At 36.7% G+C, this 21,156-nt stretch overlaps 1 protein-coding gene across 1 annotated transcript in view; it reads right to left on the minus strand.

Annotated features, from left to right (window-relative positions):
• Positions 1–19,847, minus strand: part of GNAT3 (G protein subunit alpha transducin 3) — a 28,768-nt gene extending 8,921 nt beyond the window's left edge. Inside the window, exons 1-4 of the mRNA XM_013943678.2 lie at positions 19,730–19,847; positions 11,723–11,765; positions 6,427–6,568; positions 1,332–1,489 (exon numbers count right to left, since the gene is read on the minus strand). Of these exons, the coding sequence (XP_013799132.1) occupies positions 1,332–1,489; positions 6,427–6,568; positions 11,723–11,765; positions 19,730–19,847 (461 nt within the window). The remainder of the gene's footprint in view (positions 1–1,331; positions 1,490–6,426; positions 6,569–11,722; positions 11,766–19,729) is intronic.
• Between the last annotated feature and the right edge of the window lie 1,309 nt (positions 19,848–21,156).

Here is a 21,156-nt window from a genome sequence, read left to right on the forward strand (position 1 = left end):
TAGTTTTTTACATTGGTTTCTTTTTATTTCTTTTTTTCCTATTTTTCCTTCTAATTATAATTACTGACTTGTTATGGGCTTTAGTCCTGGAAACTGCAGTGTGGCCTAACAGACAGTATATGAAAGGAAACAGGGTTGCTCTGCACTTCTGTTAGTTATTTCCCTAGGAATACAATGCTGCCATAAAATACTGCCAAATAAAGCACAAATCAAAGCAGACAACATTTTCTAGTTACTTCTGTTTAGTATCTTGCAGAAAGGTCTTCATTCCTATTTTGAAGATATAAAGAGATGGGGAATTTTATATATTTTTTCATGGTATATTCCCTTTAATAACTAAAATGAGTAACTTATTACTACAGTCAGTTTGCCTGGCTCCTGCCCAGATTCTTATCATGCCTTTCTCTTCTAAATGCAAGTGGCATCTAACGCTTTGTGCAATTTCCCTGTGCAGGTACCCTCTGCCGGTAGGAGACACTGTAGGAGCAGCAAAAACTCATATCGCAGCTACTAGAAGAAAGAGATAAAACGGACCTCAGCTGGAACTACCCTTTTCCCCAGTACCAGAGCCTGACTTTTGCACTCCAGGAAAGTGAAGACCCAGATGACGCCTCTCCTCTAGGTCTTGTATGACCATATGGAAGAAACTGCAGAACAGAACCACCCAGAGGCTCTAGCCTGTAAGAACAGCTGGAGAAGCAACCAAAACAGGGACTGTCTGACTACATTTAAACTGGGAGAGGTATCTCAGTTGAATCCTGACTCTTCACAGAGTCAGAGCTGAGCAGCCCTAGTCCCTGATTTATGTGCCTGTCACATCCTAGTCACAGAAAGGAAAACGAGGTGATGTGTTAGGACAGCAGCTACAGCACTGCTGACCAAGACCCATTGGGACACTGAGATGGTAACTGCCCAGGTTACACTGCAGCATGTAGCCAGATTAGCTTAGAGGAAATTTTTCATAGCTTTGATCAGACTTATTAGAAGCTTGAAATCTACCAGTTAGACTTGAATTCAAAGTACTACTCTAGGTAAAACCTAAGCTGTTTCAACTCACTTTTTTGAATCAGAACTGGCTAGAGGTAGAAGACATTTTTTACAGTTTAAGCTTACTCACAGAATGAAATTTTTGTTTTTGCTGTTAAATTCAGTTAAATGTTTCTTATATATTATAAACCCATCAGCAATAGGCCTAGTTCCTTTTCTGGTTAACATTGAATAATTTTCATACACTATTCTATATTTGAAAAAGCGTTCTAGATATAACACTTTCTGCATTGTCCATCATGATAATACTGAGGTGCTCTACACCTGCAATTTGTGTCACTTACTAAGCTGCTGAGTCGTTGAGCTGATATTCTGCTGCCCTTTCAAAGCAGGCCTGGATCCCTCGGTCATTCCACAGTTGCTTAATGAGTTCAGCTAATTCAGAAGACATGTCACCATCCTCTAGAGTTATTGCCATGGCACAGAGTTGTCTTTCATCTTCCTAAAGATAAATTTCAGTACATATTATGGAAACATACTGTGCCTCTCCACCTCCTTGAAGATGAGCTTGTTTTACGATGAATTGCAGAGGCAGAGAAATTTCTCATTTTCACAATTTTTTTCCATTTAGCTGTACTCACCTGTGCATGTAAACATCCTTTTACAAGCTCACTTCCCTTTAGTGAGTACCAAAGCTAGACTTACATGATACAAAGTTTTCCTTTTTTTTGTGTGTGTTCCTAAAAGGTCTCAGTTTCATTTTACCACAGGTGTTCACAAAAGGACTAACCTGCAAGAAAGGCTTTTAGTGTAAAAGAGAAGAGCTATGTATCATAAAATAAATTAAAAATGATACCTAAATATATTTTAAATATATTAAAGCAGAAATATATTCCTAATTTTTTTGAATATATTTGGAAAAAAAAATTGGATATAGTTGGAATTTTTTTTCTAGCTCTAGAGCACAATGAGAAATGTGGCAAAGTGAATATAGCTAGTGAGTGCATTTCCTATCTGATTTCCTCTTTGGGGAAGAAGAAACCTGTAAGTGAAAAAAATTCCAAATATTTTAAATGAATTATTCTCTAATTTCTTCCTTTTGCAGTCAACCCCAAAAGACTTCAGGCAATTCATTACGTTAAAAATATTTATTTTCAGTAGTTAATGGCTTAGAAATGTATTTTGAATAAAGAGTATGATTAAAAATAGGGTCATTTGGTACACTGTAACAGCAGTGGATAATTATAGAAAATAATTACTTCCTAGTCCTAGCCATAAGTAGACAACTGAAGGGACTTTTAATCAATAGTGTCAGTAGTAGAAATGTATTCTGACAGACACTATTTTGACAGAAGTATGCTTTATTCAAAAATAGAAAACATCTTCTCAATGATTTGTAAAAAATTTATATTAGGAATGTTTTATTTATATTAGGAATGTTATTTTTCTTTATGTTTCATTAGAAACTGCATTTCTGGAAATTTTGTAAAAGTCAGAGACTGAACAAAAATAAAGCACTACAAGTTTTCAAAAAATTGGGGAAATTTTTAAAAGTTAGAATGGAGAAAAAAGGAAAAAAAACTAGGAAAATAATTCAGTTGAAAGCAAAAGGAGGAGGGCAATACATTAAACAAAATGTTCCCTTTTACATTAAACAAAAACAGCTCCATTCTATACATCCTTCCTCTAGTTCAGTGCCCTGACCAACAGAACTGACTTATGCTTTCTTGTGTATGCTCGTGCTTGCTCTCCACAAATACTCTCCGGAGTGCACAGTTGTTCAGCTTCAAGATAAGAGTTGGAATGTGCTGTTGTTCAAGATATCACATATCATCTGATGATTATAATCCTATGATGTTGGATTTGAAAGCGGAGTAGCCTACAAACCTTGAGCTCAGAATGTCCTTGTTAATGACTTAATTGATTATTACGCAAAAGCTGATAATTGTGGATTTTGTTGCTTATGTAAAAAGGAAAGATATTAGATTTAGTTTAACATAACCCTGGTATATATAATGGCATTTAGAGAGAAATTACAATGGATCTTTAGGAAGAAAAAAAAATTCCCCTCTTTCCAGAACAGCTCTCGTTCCAAGTCACATGCTGAGGGACTTTAAGGCTTGCTAAGAAGTACTACAGGCAGCCCTGGAATGTGGAAGAACCCATTGCTTCCTATGCCCAAGAAAGGCCCAGTCAATGCCTAAATTACTTTAGGCAGCTAAATCTGGACCAGAACTGAGCAAGAACAATGTCCAGCAGAAGTCAAGGCTCATATCAAAACCACACAAACTCATAAATGCCTCATGGTTTTACAGAAAATGTAAATTAACTTCATTTTCAGAAGAAGGAGCAATGTTTAGTTGCCAGTTGAGTGTGTGTGATTGAAATTTCCACTTTCTTTAAAACTCAGATCTACGCTGTTCTTATGTGGTTCTGGGGCAAAAGAAGTCAGGCACTGCAAATATTTTATACAGGTGTAGTCAGCTGTATTCCTAGAGGCCTATTGTCAATGTCAATGAGAGTAAGAATAGGCTTGTGCTATAAATTATAAACTTAAAATAGCTGATTTTTTTTGCATTTGGTTATGTATAATGTCTAAAGATAACCTGAACTGTTTAATACACATTTTTCCAGTTCTCAAAGCTGTGAAATCCCTAGAAAATCAGTTCTCTGAATACAACATGGATTTCTGCAAAGAATTTTGTAGCCTGCTTGCAGTGATCATTGCAAATTCAGTTTTGTAAAAGTAAATTCATACAAGGAAGAAAAAAAGTTAATATCTATTTTACATAGTGGTAGACCACACATGGGTATTTGTCAAACTGTCAACACTTTCTTTTTTTCATGGGCTTCCTTTCATATTTTAAATTTCATGTTGAAATTGTAGTCTTCAAATCATATTACTGCTTACAATGTGGGTTAGAGCAGTCACCTTTTAGAAGTGGTTGATACTTGGTTGATGTTTATGTCTGAAAAGCTGCTCCATGGTCAACTCCTGAAACAATGACCACTCTATACAAAAACCTGACGCATGGAATTGCTGGAAGTTCTCAGCTTGGACACCTGGGAAAAAAGTTTTACAGTTTTGATCATCTCTGTAACTATTTGTTCCAAGTGAAAAGAAAGTGCTGGGAAAAAGATGATTAAGTAAGGACTGCCCAACCCTACGGACTCTGATCAAGCACTTATCTCATATTGGACTAAAGAAGTGTGGATTCAGAACTTTCCATTGCTTCCAGAGTCACTTATGTATGCCCTTGACATGGTTTAAGACAAGATGATTTGGAACAGCCAGCATGGATTTACCAAAGGCAAATCATGCCTGGCTAACCTGGTTGCCTTCTACAATGAGATGACTGGCTTTGTGAACAAGGAGAGAGATGTTGCATATCTTGGCTTCAGCAAGGCCTTTGACACGTTCTTCTGCAATATCTGTATAGCCAGTCTGGTGAGATATGCACTGAATAAGTGGATAATAAGGTTGGTGAAAAATTGATTTGATCTTTGGGCTCAAAGAGTTGTGGTGATCACCAGTACAGAGTCCAACTGGCAGACAGTTACCAGTGGCATCCCTCAGGAAGTGATACTAGGGCCAGTACTGTTTAATGTCTGTTTAATGACTTGGATGGAGGGATAGAATACACTTTCAGCAAGTTTGTAGAAGACATAAAATTGGAGGGAGTGGTTACACTGGAGGGCAGGGCTGCTATTCAGAGAGACCTAAGCAGGCTGCAAACATGAGCTGGCAGGAACCTTGTGAAATTCAGCAAAGGTGGTCAAAATTTGGAGCAGGGGCCCAGATAGGCTGTGATGTGAAATCTCCATACTTGTCCAGATCAACTGAACAAGACCCTGAGCAATCTGGTCTAATTGGTTCAGCTCAAAGCAGGTTAGACCAGAGGACCTCAAAATTTCCCTTCCAACCTGAATTTTTCTATGGTTTTATGATATCTGTGGCTAAAGAAATAAGTTTGATAAGTTGGTATACCCTAAGTTTGTATTTGCTAATGATATCCCAAGGGAAAAATAATGAGTGAACAGATATAAACTTCTCAGAAAATTTGATAGGGCTGAGAAAGTAGGCTGAAGTACCCGAGCATAGATAGAACATATCTCAAGTACAGAGGGCAAATGCAAAGTCTGGACCTAGTAGTGAATATTGGAGACTCTGAGCTAGGACCTGTGGCTTGGTTCTGCTAGGTTCAGCTGTCTTAGGCCATGTCTAGCAGATGGGTCCCTAGGCTTTTAGGTCCAAATACCATATATCATTGTAATGAAATGTAAACTGCTGGAACTGACAGCTCATTTCATATAAGTGGATGCAATTCACCTAAAAGCAAACCTCTACGGAACAGGCAGAATTTGCCAAAACTAGAACCAGTTGATATTCTGGGAGGCCTTTGAAAAATTTTCAGGAAGATCTGTATTACAAGCAATAGACTGATCAGCGCACTGAACAGAAAGATATGTGTTTTCCCTTTACTTCTGTCCCTGCCATTCCAGCTGATCACCCTGACAGTCCTGCATGACGGCCAGAGGGTAGCAGGTCTTCTTACTAGGAAGGAGCAGGCACTGTCAGTTTACTTGTCAAAAGAAGCCAAAAGTTTTCTGTTCTGATGTGGACCATTCATATCTAATACAACTGTGTGATAGCTGACGTTTGCTCAGGGAAACAAAAGATAGAATTAAAGAGCTTCCTCAAACTTCTAGTCTCCCTGATTGAACTTCTGATTAAAACTGTTCCCTGACCACTGCATGGATCATCATATTTGAAGCCTCTTAGTAAAAGCTGCAAAGTGCTAGAATCAGTGTTACTAACCACTTTAAAGAGGCTGGAGATAAAGGAAAGTGTGGCTTTTTTGCTGTGCACTAGTGCATAGAATTGCTAATGACATAAGGAAGGATAAACTATCCTTCTCTGCAGTGTCAGTGAAGGTGCCACTTCCATACAGTAGGGAAGGTCTCTGCCCCAGGAGCAATGCAAAACTTAACTGTTCCCAACATGTCTAAATGACCCTTCCTTTCATGGCTCAGCCCCAATATTTATTCATAAAATGGAAATATCCATTACATTTCCCAATAGCAATAAATAAATGGCCAAGAATCCATGAAAAGGCTTTTTTCTTTTGTATGGCTTTGCAGGTTGAACATTTCTTTTGTAACAGAAATGGCAATTTATGCATTAAATGCTTTAAATTATTGCAGAAATGCAAGTTTATACAAAGGTTACATCTCACACATCAGTCTCGAAAAAATGAAAATAAAGAAGGATATCTTGTCACAGGTATAACTCAAATAGTACTTAGTTTCCACTATAATCAAGTAAACACTGAACTCTCTTACTCTGTTCTACTAGTCCCTAGTATTATATTACAAAAAAAAAAAAAAAAAAAAAAAAAAAAAAAAAGCCTATTTCAAGAGAAAAGACATCATACTTACAATTCTAGCTGGGTTTTCGTAACTGATCCCTAACACGGTCATTGCTTTCACAATAGACAGAATAGAGTGCAACGCATTACTGTAAATCACAGGTCTGAACTCCATGCGTTCCTGGTATGTGAAACCATCTTTATGGATGATCCTGTTGTGAAAACAGAAAAAAAGAAGGTTTATGGTATGCAGTAAAGGAGAAAGAAAGTCAAGAAAAATTGGATCAGATGCTTTTGAGGTCTGTGTAAAAACCACAAATTGAATCTGTCTGGCCCTTGGAAAAGTGTTCATCAAAGGTAAGAGTAGATCTGCCTATTCTGCTGTCACAGTTAATGAACAACAGTTTCTGTAGCCTTATGCAGTTAGACTTATGAGGCTAGATTTTAACTCTCCAGTCTGAGTGAATAGGTACTGTTTTACCTGTAGGCCAATAGAAGATAACCTATGGTATGTATCTAGAACAAGTCTGGGACTTTCCACATTCCTGTAGATGGGATGGCAGTGCAAGATGTCTAGTTGCACTTAGGCACCTACTCCTTTTGTTACTGGGAATTTATTATGTTAGTCCTGGATTCTCACTTTATTTATTTAGTCACTCTCATTTTTAACCTGAATCTTATCTAGACTAGAAAAATTACTGCAATGATATTTATACATGAGGTACTTCCTCAAGAAATTATTTCATTTTTCATGTTTTTTTGTAAGTCAGCTTCACTGTGTAAAAAAAAATTCCAGTTACTGAAAGGTGTCCAGAGGGTTTGTCCCATATTCCAAATCATGGATGAAAGAACTAAATAGTTAAATTCAATTAATCTAATTCTGAGAGATAGATTATAATTTCATAGTCTTCTCTGGCTGGAGAATGACATATGGTTGAAATGCTCCAAGATCAGTATACAGATTTTACCATGACTCAGAGAGATGTCTTTTTTCATTTGTTGTGAAAAGGAAGAAAGATTAATCTGTTTTGGCATAGTTTACTTTCAATGAGCAGTGTACAAACTGCTTTGGCTGGGAAATACCTACCAGAACCAGGGCTCTATTCTTCCTCACTTCAGTTATTCAATGATGAAGGCCATGTAATTAAGCAAATAATTCCTGGTTTTTGTTTTTTCTCTCTTGCCAGAGATAGTCTGAACAGAGTAATACAAGCAGAAAGGGGAGATGTGAAAGGATCTGACTGTTTAGCCCAGAACGAGTACAGGTGTCTGTCATGGGGAGACTTTCCCTACAAGGGGAAAAGTCAACCCTGTCAGAAAACAGTTCACATGCACCCCCCAAAAATCTCCAAGAAAGTCGCAATAGAATATGCATGAATCTTAACACCTCTGCGACCCACATATGTCAGAAAAGTCAAAAGATACATTCTCCTATCTCAAGGAATAGCATCTGTAGCACTGTAGGAAAAAAAAGAGAAAGTTCTCTAAGTGTTTCCACAACCACTTTTAGAACAGGCAAATGTATAAATTCCATTTTGAAACTCAGTTTTTTGAATGCTGTTTTCAGCATGAATTCAAATGAATCTGTGAGACTCAAATGAATCCTTTTGAACTTGAGAGAAAGATTCAGAGGAGTTGTCTCTGTTTTGCAGTGTGGTATACTACTGGACTTTTTTTTTTTTTTTTTTTGCCATCATCTGAAACATCCGCATATCCCTGTGTCAACGGTGGTTTGAATGAAATAAAAAGACTTGCTGAGTGGAGAGGCTTATTCTCTTGGGAGAAACTAATGTATCTACATAATAATGCACTGGCTACTTTTAGGTTATCACTTGGGGTTAGTCTGTGGCCTGTGTATCTAGTGCCATGTAGTCCAGAGCTTCCCACTGATGCAGGTGGTCTCCTTTAATGGGTCAGATTGCCTTTCACAGAAATCAATTTCAGCTGTCATCAAGAAATGTTGAACCTTACACTGGTACTTAAGTTTAAGTGTATATACTGATACTTAAGTGTATTCTCCTCACTCTTACCCTTCCTACCTGTAAAAGCAGGTGTTTTTCTATAAACAGTGGAGAGAAATGCACAGAAACTCAACACCTCAGAACATGCAAACCTGAGCTTGGCTTAAGTATTTTGTGTGCAGTGATGCAAGTAACAGGATCTATGTGGAAGATGGTTGTGTTTCGGGTGTGGTTGCAAAAATCTGGGATGAGAGTGAAGGAAAGGCCTCAACACTTACGACCCCCAAATGACTATTCTGTATGTTTTTTTTTATACTTTCCCTTTGAAGAACAAAGAGAGGAAGAAAATAAAAATCCTGAAATAAAACTAGATTTTGTAATTACAGAATGAAATCTTGTTTTTGCTTGAGGCTTTTCTTTTTTTTTTTTATGTCCTCTGGCAGAATGCATGTTAACCAGCCTGTTAAATCAGTAGTGAATTTTGCTGATCTTTTTAAAGATACAACATTCTTAAGAAAAGATTTTGAAACAGTGATGCCATTTTGATATGGCCAGATGCCACCCTGATATGGCTTTTTATCAACTGGGAATTTAGTTACCTGATTGTCCTTGCAAAAATAAAAACCCACTAAAAATACATGCAGGTTGGTGAAGGAACGAGATGTTAGGTTACCAGTCATAATATCTAAATTTTGTTGTATTGGAGGAAAAAAATTAGTCTTCTGGTTTTTTTTCTGTTTTTCATGCAAATGGGGCTTTTCACCAGATAGGTGAAGTTGATTCAGTCTCAACAGGCATCACGAGTTAAAAAATATTTCAGTGTTTCATGCTTTTCATTTGTTGAGCTATTATAATTCTGATTTCTATAAAGTAGATTTGTACTGCTAATTTATGGCATAGCACAGAAATACTCAACTTGGCTTTAAACAAGTTAACTCAATTTGGAAATGATCCACCCAGAAGCAGAGCTCTCTATAGAAGCTTATTTTTTACTTTTCAGTTTTCCTTCACAACCAACCTAGCTTTCCTAAAGCGCTGCAACATATCTATATTTCAAGCATCATAAGATATTGTGTAAAGCTTAGTGGAAGGATTTAACTTTGATTAAAATCTTGAGTCTGGAAAGAATGACGTTTATGAATTAGAAAAATATATGAATAGTAGTAAAATAAACCTGATTAACTGATTTTGGTGGAAAATTGTATTTTTAGCAGAATCACCTTTTTGTAAACAGTTTGGAGCCTTCTCCAGAAAATGTTATACTTTGCCTAAAAAAAAAAAACAAAAAAACCCCCCTAAAATAGTATTCTTTACTGAAAAGTTCCCCTTTTTAGAAAAAAAGGCCAAAAAGTGATAATTTCCATCAACAATTTTCTTGGAAAATAATTCGTATTTACAGTTAGATTGACAGGTCGTATATGCACAGAGCTTTAATGGTAACTCAGCTTTGCAGTTTTCTTCTCCTTCCTCCATGCTGTTAAGGGTTATCAGCCTTCTTAAAATCCCCAGTTTAGAGGAACATCTTTAATCTATTCCTACTTGGTGAGGTGTTCAATATAATTTGAATGGGACTAAATATATATTTCATTGGTTTGCTGAATAGGGAGTCTCTCTTGATTTACGCTCACAACAGAAATAAAATCATCCACCATTTAACCAGAAGAAAAAAGTTGGCAAAGTATTTGATAGAATCTACTTTGCCATTACTGAATCTGTCTTATTAGAAAATGAGCTGCTTAAATGGTAGAAAATTGCTCTTATGACATAATATTTTTTACTTCACTCTTTAAAATTTGTTGGTGAAGATATGAAATAACCAGGAGAATTTAAATTAGGAATCATATGACCTATTTAGTAAAATACCCTGCTTAATTTAATGTTCGCGTGGGATTAGATTGGTGCTTACAAAGTGGTGTCATGTTTAAACAGTTACAGTGACTGTGACTCTGCAGTTTTGTTATTTCTTTCTGCATTTGTCCAGGTCTGTTTCCCAGACCTGGACACTGTCTATGAAAATAAGACTAGATAAAACAGTGGTATTTTAGCTGCTTACATAGTAAAGGATGATTTTTTGTTGCCTGTCTAAGTATGATCTCTGGAATTCAGGTGGATTACCTATTTAAACCAGATATGCAATCAATATTTTGGCTACCCTTAAAAGAATAACATGAATTAATTTATTTTTAGCCTGTTTTACTATACATGAAAAAGACTTTGATGTTAAATTGTAAATATGGGGGGTGGGGGTGGAGGAATGAGTTTGGCATCTATTTGAAGCCAAGGGAAATACAGGTACTGACTTCAATCTGTGTGCACCTAGTCCATGCTGAGCAAACATCTACCACAAGTATTCTTGCACTAGATTTATGGTACAGTCACAACATCTTCCTAACCAGATGCTCAGTCGGAATTTGAACAGGGATTCCTGCATTTGAGATGGTCCAGCCTGCTTTTACCCAGCTTGATTGTTGTATGAATGCTTTTTGGGGCGATTCTTTCCTTTGTAAATAAGTTCTCATGACTGCCCCTACACCAGCTAGATGGTGGGTAGCAGGTGCTCACTGTATAGGCCTGCGGCTAAATACACTGTCATCTGGTCTGTGGGAAGTGTAAGAATAATCTTACTGGCCACAGGCAGGAGCTCGAATAGTACTGTGAAGACCAAGATGATCTACAGAGCCCAGTTTGAAAAAAAAAAAAAAAAAAAGGCTTGGCACTATTGTTATAGAATGTGAATATTCAATATTTTATCTTGAAATAAAGTGAGATCAGATGAAACCAGTAGGGACCACATTAACATTGAACAAAGGGAGATAATTCACATAATGTGTAATTAAACTGTGGAACTGCTTGCCATGTAATACTGTGGTTGTTATTAGTTTATATGGGTTCAAAAAGAGATTCAGCAGAAATGTAGGAGCAAATTATCTGAAGGCTATTAAGCCCAATGATACTGTGTCTGGTTCAGGATGATGGTGAGTCACAGATCACCAGATACCAGCAGAGTACATGGGTGGAGTGTTACTGTGTGCTTGCTTGTCTATTCTCATAATCTTCCAGAAACATCCTCTATTAGCTACTGCTGGAGACTGAATGCTAGGCGAGGGGGATCTGAAATGGCTGCTTGTCTTTTGCACTTACCTTCTCACTACAATACTGTAACTTCTACTGAAGTCAGTAAAAGTGGAATTGGACCAGTGCATGATTTGATCAGACAGATTTGACTACCAGACCAGCTGTGTGTCTTCAGTCACTTTGTATTTCTCTTTATATGGTTGAATGAAAACTTGATTTTAATGTTTCTTTGCATTTTATTCAAATAAATATAAATATTGTACATTAGCTACATAACTTATATTACAAATATCCAAATCCAACAACTGATATGAATATTCATATACTTACTTCATTTGCTTTACAATAGTGCTCTTTCCTGACTCTCCAGCACCTGCAAAAGGGGAATGTTAAGGAAATGTAATACATGAATAACTAGGAAGTATTAAAAATAACTCTGTGGCATATATATAAGTGTGCATTTATGAAGAGACATACAGGTGTCTTAGACCCCCCTTTTTACAACTATAATCCTCCCTTGTTTTAATTCAAAGACTTAAAATGAATGAAATCTTGGTACAAAAATATTATTTCTGAAAGGAAAGAAAGATTTGCAAAGTACATTTAGTCAATTAAAAGAAAAAAATATATGCTCTTTTTAATTATTAAAAAAGTAAAATATGGGTCACATTTTGATTTCATCCCTGTCAGCTAGGCAGTTTGGTCAGAAATACATGAAAGAGTTTGATTCAGTGAACAAAATATAGCTTCTGATAATGCGTGTGAATGGGAAGTGCTTCATTCATTACAGGATTTATAGCTGCTCATTTCAGGTGTATCATACACCTTTTGTAAGCCAAAATAGCCAGTTCTGTACTCCTTAGTTAGTCTCTTTAAACAGCTAGAAAATGGAGTACAAAGATTTGTATGTGCTCTAGCTCATGGTGCAGAAGCAGCACATGAGCAAATGACACTGGTATTTTTCCACTTCCTCTCCCTCATGGTCATCTGCTTTGAAGTAGTGTGGACAGAGTTGGGAAACCCACATAGTCTTGCAATAGACTCAGCTTGGGAATGATTCTGCAGCCAACCTCTATACTTGTCAGAGGTACAGGCATTTAATTGAACAGTCAGTTGCAGAACTAGGGTTTCGATTTGGTTAGATATGGAATTAAGTAGGGTGAGTTTGGCCTCCCTACCTGTTACAAAGTAATAAGTATAACCACACTACAAGCCTTTTCCTTTGAAAATCAATGTGAGTGGCTATCAGTGAGCCACAGTGAGAGTGGTGAGGAACAGGGCTTGTCTGACAAACCTACCCAGGTTTTGAAAGCACCTCAAGAGAAGATTTAATTTTGGATATGGATCCATGAGACAGGATTCTTCATTGTTCTACTCTTTGCAGACTATCATTTAGCTCACTGGAAAAAGTGTCAGATACTTTTGATAAAAGACAAAATCTGGGACATACTATTCTATCTGGAGGCTTCTCAATGAGTGGAATGAACTCATTACCAACTTCCTAAACAGATTTTGTAAAGTTAATAATATTTAAATGACAGGGATTAATTTATGCAGATGCATCACAACAATCAGCAAAACATATGCAAATCATTTTCTAAATCCTATGATGTGAAAGTAGAAAGTGCTAGAGAAAAACACCAAGCCTATGCAAAATGGGCTGATGCTGCCATCTGCCACAGTTTGGAAAAAATGACCACTCTGTCAACAGTGGTTTTGTATTTGCAACTTGTAAATTTGCTGTATCATTCATTATCCTCCCAATACCCTTCTGAAGAACTTGGTAAAGCCCATCAGCAAGGCAGTATTTGCTACATTTCTTTCTAAGGAAGAGAGAGACTGCAGACATTCACCTCATGGGAAGAGGCCAGAAAGCGTAATATCCAAGTGAACCTCTCTTCCAGATCAGAAAGACAAAGTTGAAATAGAATAGGAGAAAACTTGCATCTTATGGGTGCATTTTTCTACCTCTGTTCATCTGTAATTTATGATCCAAAAACACCTTAATCAAAATAACAAACCACACACAGATTTTGGCTTTGCTCTAGAGTATCGTGTCAGCTGTAGCTATATTTGCACCCCAGGAAACTGGTCAGAAACAATTTACTTTGCACCTGCTTCCTTTCTTCCTCCCCCATCATGTGCAGTGCCCTTTTTTGGCCAGAACATCAGGCTAAGAGCAATGCTAACCGCAATGGTGTTTCAGAGTCTCCTGGTAAATGATAAACTCTACTTGAGTCCAAACCAGTAAGATATAGATATTACCATAATCGCCTGTCTGTGCTGTTAGAGGTGTGGGGGTATTGCGGGAGGAGATGTGGAAAGATTCACAGTGTAGATACCTAATGTGAATATGCTCTGGAGTCAACAGAGAGAAACAGGCAACGCCAGAGAGTGATTCATCCACCTATGATCTGAACCATCATCTGAAAGTGCCCTTTTTTCTCCACTGACTACAGAGGGAGGTGAGGGCTACTGTACTCTTAACTTTACCTCAGTGAGATGGTTAAAACTGTATGGTATGAAACCACCACCAGCTCTTATAGTAATATTTACAAGTGAACACTATTCTAATGCAACTTATGTAAATGACACTAATAGACTTGTTTATAAACTTACATATATCTTTACAAATTTAGCTTGTAAAAATCAGCACTTGAATTCACATAGCTGCTGAAAATTGCCTTCTCTCAAAGTTACTGTGTTACCATCTCAAATGCAAGTAATGCTAATTGTGGTTCATTTCACCTAACTTCAGTTGATTAAAATTAGTTACCTACAGAGTCAAAGGGTTACAGATACCTAAAAGACTTGTCAAGGCAGGCCTTTTGAGGGTGCTTGACTGCCACCATCAGCTATGCAGAAAGCTTTGATGACTACTATAGTTTCACATCTGACATTGAGAGAGATAAATTTAAGTGAGATTAATTCAATTTTTAGAGTGCAATCTTTGGATGAGCTAACAGGATACTGAAAGTGTTATGTGCTAATGGAGTTGTAACTCAAGCTAATTTTCTTGTAAAAGCAAGCCAAGGATGATCCAAACAATTGTGCTAAATCTGCATAGGTAGCCAAAATGCAATGTGTAACCATCTTTTCTGCCAAGAAGTAGTAAGGCACCAGAAGTGTTGTTCCTGTGTATGCCCTGAGGTGTTTAAAGCTAAACTCAACAACCCTATCTCTTAAGTAAACTCATGTAGGATTCACAAATGAAACATTTAGTGAGTGAATTTTCCTAAAGTTATCTAGGATATACAGCTCTTTTCTTTAACAAAGCAGCATGGGGGAAAGCAGTGATAGTAGCACTGACCACCTTTTTCTCTAAGCTTACATGAGCTGGAAAATATATAAACAGTCAGTGTGTTTACACTCCCAGTTTGGCTCGCTTCTCATTTTTCTTCATAGCTTTATTGCCTTGCCCACACCCTAGTTAGCTCCCACATTTCTTCCTGGAGATCACTAAATAATTTCCATCAGGAAGAAAACAGCTGACATAATGTTTGCTGCCACATCCTCTCCAGAGAGAGACTGCAAAGCAACACGAAGTTTGCTGTGGGACAGGCATCCTGCGCATAACAACAGGCAGTTTGCCTCCGCACATATTTCTGTGCGCTTGTGCCATGTTCCCGGGCATGCTGCAGCTGCCTTCAGCCCTGTGCTGTGAAAACAGCAATCTAGCAAAGTGTAACCTGGCTCTCTCATGGATATTTTGAACTGGAAAAAAAAAAAAAAAAAAAAGCCCTCCAAATCCCAAGCCCATTATGTTTCAGGGCACACAGAAATTGCAGAGAAGGCTCAAGAAAAAGTCCTATGCAGTAGGGATGCAGGCAACTGGCTGCAAAGATCCATCCCTGCGCAGGGCACATGTGAATGACCCTGCTGCTCTGGGATAGACTAGCCTCTATAGTGCAGGCCACAAAAACACATAGACAGAGCAGAAATAGGGATAAGACTGGAGAAGGCCTCGAAAGTTAGTGAAAAATCTCTTGAATTTGAAGGAGAACAACCCCCCAAACATCAGTTATAACTTGACTCTTCTATTTTTCTAAGCAGAATTTATTTGAATAGTTGTGGAAAAGAGAGTGCAAGCCCCTTTCAAGATTAGCATCTGTTGAGCTTTGAAGAAGGGGTTTTATTTAATAAACTGCTTTTCTGTCACAGAGAAAGAGCTATTACTTCTTCATAATTATTAGTTATGTGGAAATTTATGTGATTTAGGAAAGTTCTCAGAAGTAAAGGTAGGTAAACAATAAAAAAACCCTATTGCCTGAATATTTTGTTTGAAATCTGTCACAAAATCCACTGACACTAACACAGCAACAGGCAGGAAAAGAAAATCTTCAAATTAAAAGTCAGAAAAGGTTTCACATGTCTTCCCGAGCCTTGCCTACACCATTCAGGCTCTAGAAATGTGAACTAGACTGGAAATTATAAGAGAGCAATCCTTCTGGCCACGTTACCAAGCTGAACAAACTTTCTCCATGGGAGAAAGAAACTAGAGAAGATGTAAGTGCTTTATTAACTCTCTGCCCTCTTGAGGGGATTTCATCTGTAAGTGTCCTCCACAAAAAATTTTCAGTGTATTCCAGCCAATAGGATTATTGGACAAATTGTGGACTCTGAGTCCACTCTTTGCTTCCAGTGCAGGTGTTAATAACAGGAACTTAAACCTGACTTCAGTACTATGCTAGGTGAGCAGGGTTTGACTCATCTAACTGTTTTTAAATGCCTACACTGTAAATACCTGTATTCAGACTAGTCATGAGAGCCCCTTATAGTCAGTGGAGAAAAATACTTGCTTCTAAGACACAATTTTTGTCACCCTGAAGTAGATGTTTAAATGAAGTTGGGTGAGTTGTGCTCTGAAAGTGGGCGTTTCTCAGTAAAGTGAGCCGAGGGTGACCAGCTCAGATGAAGGTGTATGATGCCATACACTCCCAGAGTGGAAAGAATCTCACCCCTGGAAATTGTAGGCAATGAGGCCGTGGAATAATACTTTGAAAAGAAGAAAGTTCAAAGTCTTAATGATTATCTAAACTGAAGCTAAGTTCTTATTACTGTGAAATGGCACTGTTCTTAGAGTACTGTCAGTATCAGCTGTTTTTGCAGTATTTCAGATATGTATTGTACTTTACAGACAAACAGATTGCAGGCTGGCTTCCTACAACACATACATGCAATATGACACAGTGAGATATGACTCTGAACTGGGCTTTTTGATACAAATGAAATAAAACTTTCACCTTGGAATTTGCTCCAGAGTCATAAAGGCAATCAGATTTTTTTGGAAGCACAGATATGCAGAGAATAGATTTGTGGACAAGGCAGGGAACTGGGCAGTCTTTATAGCATAGGCACACCTAGCACAGAGGACTTAAACCTTCTGGCGCCTGGACAATTTGTGAAGAACATCAGAAAATTACATTTTCCTGTTGTCCCTTCTCCCTGAGCTTGTTCTATAAATAGCAAACTATCAACTCATCGGGGATAATGTGTTTGTCCAGATCATGGAACTTGAACGATGTGGTGTCTTTAGTTTCTGTGTGTAGTTTCATTTTTGTAAAGTAACCTATTGAAGAACACAGAGAGACCAGGCTAGATATTAAATTGTCCTCTCAGAAAATGGATAAAATAGATTTTTTTTACATTTTAATCATACGAACATTATGATCAAACTGAAAAACTTATAATATGCATATACAGTTTTTTTGTGAGTACTTTCTACCAATTTGCCTACTGCAAAAGAAACAATGGTGACATCTGGTCCATAAGATAGAGGCAACATATGGTCGGAATGAATAGAAATCTGTTTGTCTGTAAATCTTTTCCTGTGAATCTCAGCATAATCACAATTAGAATACATCATAATAAATTAGCTTCCTTTTAATTTGTAGGAGATAAATTAAACTTTCTTTAAAAGCTTGTTCATAGCATGGCTATGTGTACATTTCCTAGTGCTGAAACTCAGTCTCATTCAGTGCTTAAACTGTGGTATTTTTTGTTGTTTTTTTTTTTCTTTTCTTCCATGATGGGACTGCTCTGATTGACTTGCATAGAGCTGCCCTTGATTTACACACTGTAAAAGTGGAATTATTTCTAAGATCACCGCATAGGTATGGAAAGATAACAGGCTCAGATCAGAATGATCTAAAATTTGGAAAATTTCCAACCTTGAACCTAGACCTGAATGCAGTGGATTTAATCCTCTCCTATCTGGCCATTTCATTGGTTGACTGTGGAAAGGGATATATGGTGCCCCTTAGGAACATTGGCTCAACAGCTGTGATTCCAGGTGTTCAAACAGACACACTCACTCTCAGGGGCAGAATAGCTTTGCACTAGGCTCAAAACAGACTTATGTTTTACTCAGCTTTTTTTCTAAGACCAATCAAATGCAAGCTCTTAAGTCTATATTCTTTTTTTTTCCTCTCTAATATGCTTTTTTATCAGATATTTGGTTCCTTGTGATCTATGTCAAAACAGTTGTCCAAGAAGAAAAAAACTTCTAAAATATTGACACTTGAATTTTTATAATGTATGACATAAATAAAAAATGATATTGTAGAAATATATAACATAAAGAAACCTTTAAAGTATTTCAAATTCTGCTGTTTGCCTTGTCTCATGAAAGAGTGCTTGTATATTTGATGAAACTGAAATATGTCAAATTCGAAATGAATGAAATAGAATTCTATTTCATATAGCTTGCAATTAATCTCAAAGCATATTACTAAAGGTACCGTGAGACTAAAATATTAATAGGGTCAATAAAAGATTAATTGCATACATTGAGAAACATATTCAAAGTTCTTACTACTAAATACACACATGTTTTCTGGGAGGGGTACTTTAGTTTGTGTCCTGCTGCAAGACAACCTCCAGGACAACCACCAAGACATGACAGTCTGAGGAACAAAACTTATTCTTGAACTGCTTCTCCTATAAATTCCTCTTACAGAGTTTTTTGCATCTGATTAATGGATCAGTATTGGGTGAGGTCAGAGACAGGATATTGGAATAGATGGGCCCCGGTTCTAACTCCATATGCTGATTCTTTTTCCTAAGAACATATAGAAAGTATATAATATTATACTTTTACTGTATTCGACCAACTTAAGCCTGTCTCAGTAAGGGAAATAGCTTGTATCAAAGTGGCACATAAGATTTTCATGCTCTCCACAAGATTGAACAACTCTGTAAACTGCAATCTGAATATTGATGGTAGATAAAGTATATGAAATTGTTATTTTCCTGTTATTATTTAAGAAACCTACATGGCTGTGTTTATCTCTTTGTTCTTTTTTACCAATAATAGTTAGAATCTTAGTAGGTGTAAATAGACACTTTGCATAAAATACAAGACAACAGAGTTAAGCTGATTCACTCTAGCTAAGGGATCTAGCTCTGTCTCAGCAAGAAAAGTGAAGAAAAAATAAAACACTTCAATCAACAGCAGTTTTCCTATTCATTTGGTGAAACAAATGTAAATTCCAATAGCAGACATCATGCTGTTAGAAGAAAGATATAGAAAGTAGCAGTATTATTATGCTCTTGGATAGTTCTCATAGTCTAAGCGGTATCACAGAAAGGAAAAAAATATAATTTTTATTTTTCTATTACACAAGCTGGCTGTTAATAAGTAGTTCATAATATGAATCAGAAATAGTAGTCTGTGAGAATATTCATCTACATTCAGTTCATTTCATCACCTTTCATTCCCCTATCCACAATATCATTTTTATTCATTGAGAAAAGCCCTCCTAAGTAACTTCCTGCTTCTGTAAAAAATGAAGTGAAAGAGTTGGAAAATAAACATTTTCAACAGGTGGTGACACCTACATATTTTCTATTTAACCAGTTCCTTCACTTAATCCTCCTGCAAATGAACGCATATAGCCCCAAAGAAGAAGAAAAGAAGAGAAGAAAAGAAAGAAGAGAAGAAAAGAAAGAAGAGAAGAAAAGAAAGAAGAGAAGAAAAGAAAGAAGAGAAGAAAAGAAAGAAGAGAAGAAAAGAAAGAAGAGAAGAAAAGAAAGAAGAGAAGAAAAGAAAGAAGAGAAGAAAAGAAAGAAGAGAAGAAAAGAAAGAAGAGAAGAAAAGAAAGAAGAGAAGAACACAATCATTTTCAACCTGATTCTTGTGTCTTAATTGGTTGTCTGCAACTTCATGATTTAAAGCAGAGTGACCAAAACCAGAAAACATTCTGTGTATGTATAACAGGACTATCTTTTTCAAATAAAATAGTAAAAGATAGGAAATTCTCTGTACTGAAATGTAATTTCAGTGCAAAATAACCTCTCAATGGAAAAAGTAATATCAATGATTTCTATTCTTTTTACCCAGCAATAGTAGTTTGACTGTCCTGGCTTCCCTCTCTGCATCTTCCTGGAGTTTCTTCTCCAGTTCTCTGGATCTCCTGGCCAACTCCTTGCTCTCAGAACTGGCTCCACTGCCCATCTTGAGGTGTTAAATAATAGCCCTTCTTTGTCCCAGCTGGGTTATTTCTGATTAGGCTAGTTGCTTTAATTCAGAAGGAGGACAACATGTGTGCTGAGAAAATCTAAAAATCCCATTCGACCTCTGCATTCACTCTTCAGACCAAATGGTCCCTTTACATCTGTCACATGACCTGGAGATGCTACAGTCTAGGATTTATATAGGGACAAAAAATTGCACTGTTATGATGTCATGGAATTAAAATGATCCATTCTACAAAACCAAGATCCAGACAGTCCTATGTCCTTGTTCAGGCAGGTTCCAGTCTCATGTGCTTCAGAGAAATATGCAGAAAGTCTTGAAACAATAAAGTTGGGAATAACTCAGCTCAAGAAAAAAATTTTCACCTTGTGAATCATTGTGTTTACCCTGAAACAACAAAAAAAGATTTATATGCCTTCAAAGTATTTGCATATTTTTTTTCTTTTTCAGTGGTCATAGCTCTGAATATATGTATTCTCTATTTAAAAATGATCAGATTTGGATTTATATAACTGAGACATCAGTTTTTATTTTGAATAATTTACATGCAAACATTTTGCATGTTCTGCATTTTCATGATATTATGGCAAGTTCATTTATTTTCTTATAATGGTTATAGGTACTTCATTGCTATTGTATCATCTATGGGATACCTTTGTGTGGCTATTCCTTGGCTGTAACATTTTTCCATTTTTCTATAATTTTATTAGCAGCAATCGGCTTTGACTGAGAGCACCATACTCCTTTTTGTGTAGAAAGGATACAGGTCAGAGTCCTCCCACTGATGTAATTATTTTCTCTTAGTATATTCATAATGCAGTAGTAATATAGAAGTATTTTATGGTGGACATATTACTTGGCATGCATTGTCAGCAGTGTATTGAGAAATTATGCTCTGTTATAATTCACACCTGGTTATAGTGGGTAAGAGAAGAATTATTATCAGGACTGAAAGGTCCAAAACACTTTTTTTTTGGTCCCTTTTCTTCAGGTTAGGTATTTAAATAAAATAAATCTTAATGGTGTGCAATATTATAATTAATGAATATTGACTAGTAACAGTTAATGCTCAGACTTTAGAATATGTAAGCTTTATAAGCTTTAGCCTGGGAATAATGGTTAAGGGAAACATAAGCATACAGGTTAGTTTGAGTGACCTTAGATGCATTTCTAGGCCAGAAGAGAAATGAGGAAGAGGGCCAGAAGCAAAGGGATTACTTCATTCCATCCTATAAAAAAAGAAATTTTCTTATAGTAGAAGTAGCCGGACCCCGGCTGTAATAGGAAG

This window comes from Apteryx mantelli, chromosome 1, assembly GCF_036417845.1.
Source record: "Apteryx mantelli isolate bAptMan1 chromosome 1, bAptMan1.hap1, whole genome shotgun sequence".
NCBI lineage: Eukaryota > Metazoa > Chordata > Aves > Apterygiformes > Apterygidae > Apteryx > Apteryx mantelli.